This window comes from Montipora capricornis, chromosome 6, assembly GCF_036669925.1.
Source record: "Montipora capricornis isolate CH-2021 chromosome 6, ASM3666992v2, whole genome shotgun sequence".
NCBI lineage: Eukaryota > Metazoa > Cnidaria > Anthozoa > Scleractinia > Acroporidae > Montipora > Montipora capricornis.
This window is the reverse complement of record NC_090888.1, coordinates 52983815-52987561: the sequence shown is the minus strand read 5'-3', so window position 1 is coordinate 52987561 and position 3747 is coordinate 52983815. Positions and strand designations below refer to the sequence as shown.

The following is a 3747-nucleotide window of genomic DNA, read 5'->3' as shown; positions in this document are numbered from 1 at the left end:
TTTTTCCATAGTAAATGTTGGATTGTTAAATTTCTTACCTCAAGGATAGGGGCTTTTGATCTCAATTTCTGCCTCAGTGGGTGGGCGTCTTGATGCTTTTTGACCAGGGTCTATGTCAAATTTCCCTACCCTTCCCTGGGACCTAGGGGTGTGGGGGTTTCAATTGACTGGTGTATTAGTATAATATAATACTTTTGTGCTGTCATATATTTGACATTATTGTGATTTGTCTTTCGTTACTTTCACATCTTGTCACGTTACGCCAGATGCGTGTTTTAGCAGTTTCTCAACTTTTTCGCCATTGCGCCGGGAAATGAATAAAACAAGTAGTTTTTAACTGGGACATTTATTATTTCTTTCATCATTTATTGCCTTCTTTGCAGGCTTAACTCCACAACAGAACAAATGCGTTCAAAGTTGATTCTCCCCACATATAGCAGATTTAATAAACACATCACATCAATAAACGTCAGGAAATATTGACTGGAAAATGAAATGATGTAGCCGGCAAGGTGGTTAATTTAGTATACTCTTATCAACTCATTTCATATCATCAAATATAGGTTGTTTTCATCAGTATAATATAACACTTTTGTGCCGTAATATATATATGGCATCATGATTTGTTCAGTTTCATGGCTTTCCCATCTCGTTTCACGACACACAAGGTGCTTCTTTTAGCGGTTTGCAATTGTCAACTGTTCCGCCAATGTAAAAATCAATAACACAAGTCGTTTTTTAATCTGGACATTTATTATTTATTGCCTTCTTTACAGGCTTAACTCCACAACAGAGCAAATGTGTTTAAAGTTGATTCTTCCCACAGATAGCAGATTTAATAACCACATCACACCAATAAAGATTAGAGTCTCAACACTTTCGTAACATGGTAAATTGATTGCTAAGTACAATTGTCTTGTGAAACTGCCCTATGTTGGAAAAACAACACAAAGCAAGGAAATCTGTAATATTTGTACTTGAAAATATTAATAGCTGTTAATAATCGAAATATTAACTGAAAAACGAAATGCTTCTCCATTGCAAACATGCAGTTGCTCGCATTCTCAAGTTTGCTGAAAAGCTCATATTTCTACAAAACGAAATAACAAAATACAAAACAAGCAAAAGAAAGAGACTCAATCTTAGTTTCTGTGTTGTTTTTTTACATTTATTTAACTCATCAATACTTCACAATGGACACTTTCACGAAGACCTACAATACTTACGTAACTTACAGTATACTTTCAATGCATAGCATAACACATAGTGCTTGGATCATCCATACACTAGTGTATAATAATTCGCCCAAACAATCCTTTACACTACACTACCACAAGATCAGTACATATAAGCTTATTTTATTTGATACAGTTTATATTGCTTATTATTCATATGGCTTAGTATTCAAACTTCTGCGTTGTTTCCTTCCACAAATGGAAGTGCACTTACAGTCCACTTACAGTGGAAGTTCACTTAGCTCCCAGGCTACAGTTTCAGTCACAAATGTTGTAACACTGACGGAAATTTCTCCCTCCTTCCCTTTCAATGTTGATGTTTAAGGGTTCCAGAGCAACAACTAACCGGGAAACGTAACATTAGAACGGCAAACGCAACAATGAAGGGAGGGAGGAGGAGGGCTGCGTTATCAATAGCTTGGATGCGAGTTATGTGCTTTTCAAGAGAGGTGTTACAACTATTTATGACCGAGGTTGTAGTTCACAGGCCCCCCACTTTTAATAATATCTGACAGAAACAATTCAAACTTAGCAGAAATATAATTAAGACTCCCAACTGAAAAGATCGCAAAACGTCTTGAAAAAATGAAGTTAATTCAATAGTTACGTTCAATTCAACTGCAAATGGACAAGCCGGATAGGGTTTATAATGTTGGTTATAGAAATAAAAACCATGCCCGCTGAAACCATCTTTTGTCTTGCTTTTCATTAAAACGTTTCTCAAGTAACGAGAAACACTGAGGAATCGTGATAAACACTTTTTCAAAAGCTTGCGAACAGATCGAAAATCAAGGATCTGTTAGAAACGTAAATCATTGAAACAAAAATTGGTCTTTGACATTTTGTGTAGTAAAATATACTCAGTGTCCTTAGCCGACACATAGTTACGTTAACTTGCAGTTGGCTCACTACAGTAAAGGCATGACCTTACAAGTCACCTTATTAATGTCATCTACAGTCTAGTGAATAGCATGCACAGCTTGCGATGAAATCCTAAATACAAACTTTCTTATTTCTTTTTGTCGCCAGCAATAAATCAATGGATTAAGAACAGAGTTTATCATCAAGAAAGTACGTACAATTGCACTCATGTAATCTATTCTCGGTACAAATCGAGCAGCTAACAGAAAAAGGTAGACAAGCGCTGGTAACAAACATAGTCCAATAGCACCGACCACTAATACTGTTGTCTTCAATGCTCTATTCTCCTTAAGGAATGTTTCTACTTGTTCTTGTGGTAGCTGTTGAGCCTTAATCATCTTTTGGTGCCGACGGGTTTCAAAGTAAAGTATTACGTAAGAAATGGAAACGAAAATAACACACGCCAAGTAAATATGAGAGACACAAATATAAAACAGAGCGCTCGTTCCGTTGATCAGGTGAAGAGGCAATGTAATAGAACTGCTATATACCCAGCAAAACAAGACTCCCATCTTAATGTTTCGTGTTGTCACAATGTATGGGTACCTAAACGGATATTTGATTGCTATCAGTTTCTCGCCAACAACCATCATGAGATGAAGAGCTGATGAATAAGCCAGAAAGGGAACGGAAAACAGGTAAATCTCAGAGAAGACAACAGTAATGTCGCTTCCAGCTAGGGAGAGTGTCTGCCACAGTATAAATGAAGGCTGCGAGGTCAGACCTGTTACCACATCAGTGACGGCTAAACACGCCAACATGATGTTGGAGTTGCTCTGAAGTGTCGGTCTTCTTTTTATCGCCATTATCACCAACACGTTCAATCCAATTGTGAATGGACAGGCGATAACGTTAATGATGATGGCTGAGAAAATAACAACCACGCTGAAGACATCTTTTGCTTCGCCTTTCATTGTAACGTTTGTCAAGTTCGAAACAGTGAGGATTGCCATGTTACGATACAACTGAAGAAATGGAAAACTGATTTCTTTTACTGGATAGGTGTTGCTTATTTATTGCTATCTTTGCTGGCTTAACAATGCAAGAGAGCAAATGTTTTGTGGGTAGATTTTTCGCACATTTTGCAGATTTAATGAACATGTCGCAGTAGTAAGGATTAGTCGAAGAGTCTTGATTACTTTTATACGAGGCCGACGTTGGAAAAACTATGCAACAGGATATCTTCATTTGAATTGGCGAACGTTAATCGCTTGAAAATAAAACGTTGTTTCTTAAAAAGGGGTTTATCTATTAGTTGTGTACAAATGTTCTACGAACTTAAGTGGTGTGACTTCAATTCACGATGAATGAACTGTTGATGAGATTGGAAAGTCGGAACACCTGGTGAAAAACTTCTTGGGGAGCAAAATAGTGAACCAATAAACTCAACCTACATAAGACGTTGAGTCCTCGAATCCAACCCGGGACACATTTAGGGAAAGGGAGTGTTATCACTGCTGGAGCAACCCTGTTTCCTAACGTATTTATTGAAACGAGTTAAACTGTTTCCAGATTTCTGTTTGTTTGATTTTTTTTTCGAAATTGGAGTGCCGTCCTATTAATAAACGAAAGGCACCAATCGTCTTTAAAA

General features: G+C 37.2%; 1 protein-coding gene across 1 annotated transcript; it reads right to left on the bottom strand.

Moving 5' to 3' along the window:
• Positions 1-2194: 2194 nt before the first annotated feature.
• On the bottom strand, positions 2195-3109 carry LOC138054127 (adenosine receptor A2a-like). The gene has a single exon (XM_068900625.1). It carries the CDS (start codon positions 3107-3109, stop codon positions 2195-2197), a length of 915 nt encoding a protein of 304 aa, XP_068756726.1.
• Between the last annotated feature and the right edge of the window lie 638 nt (positions 3110-3747).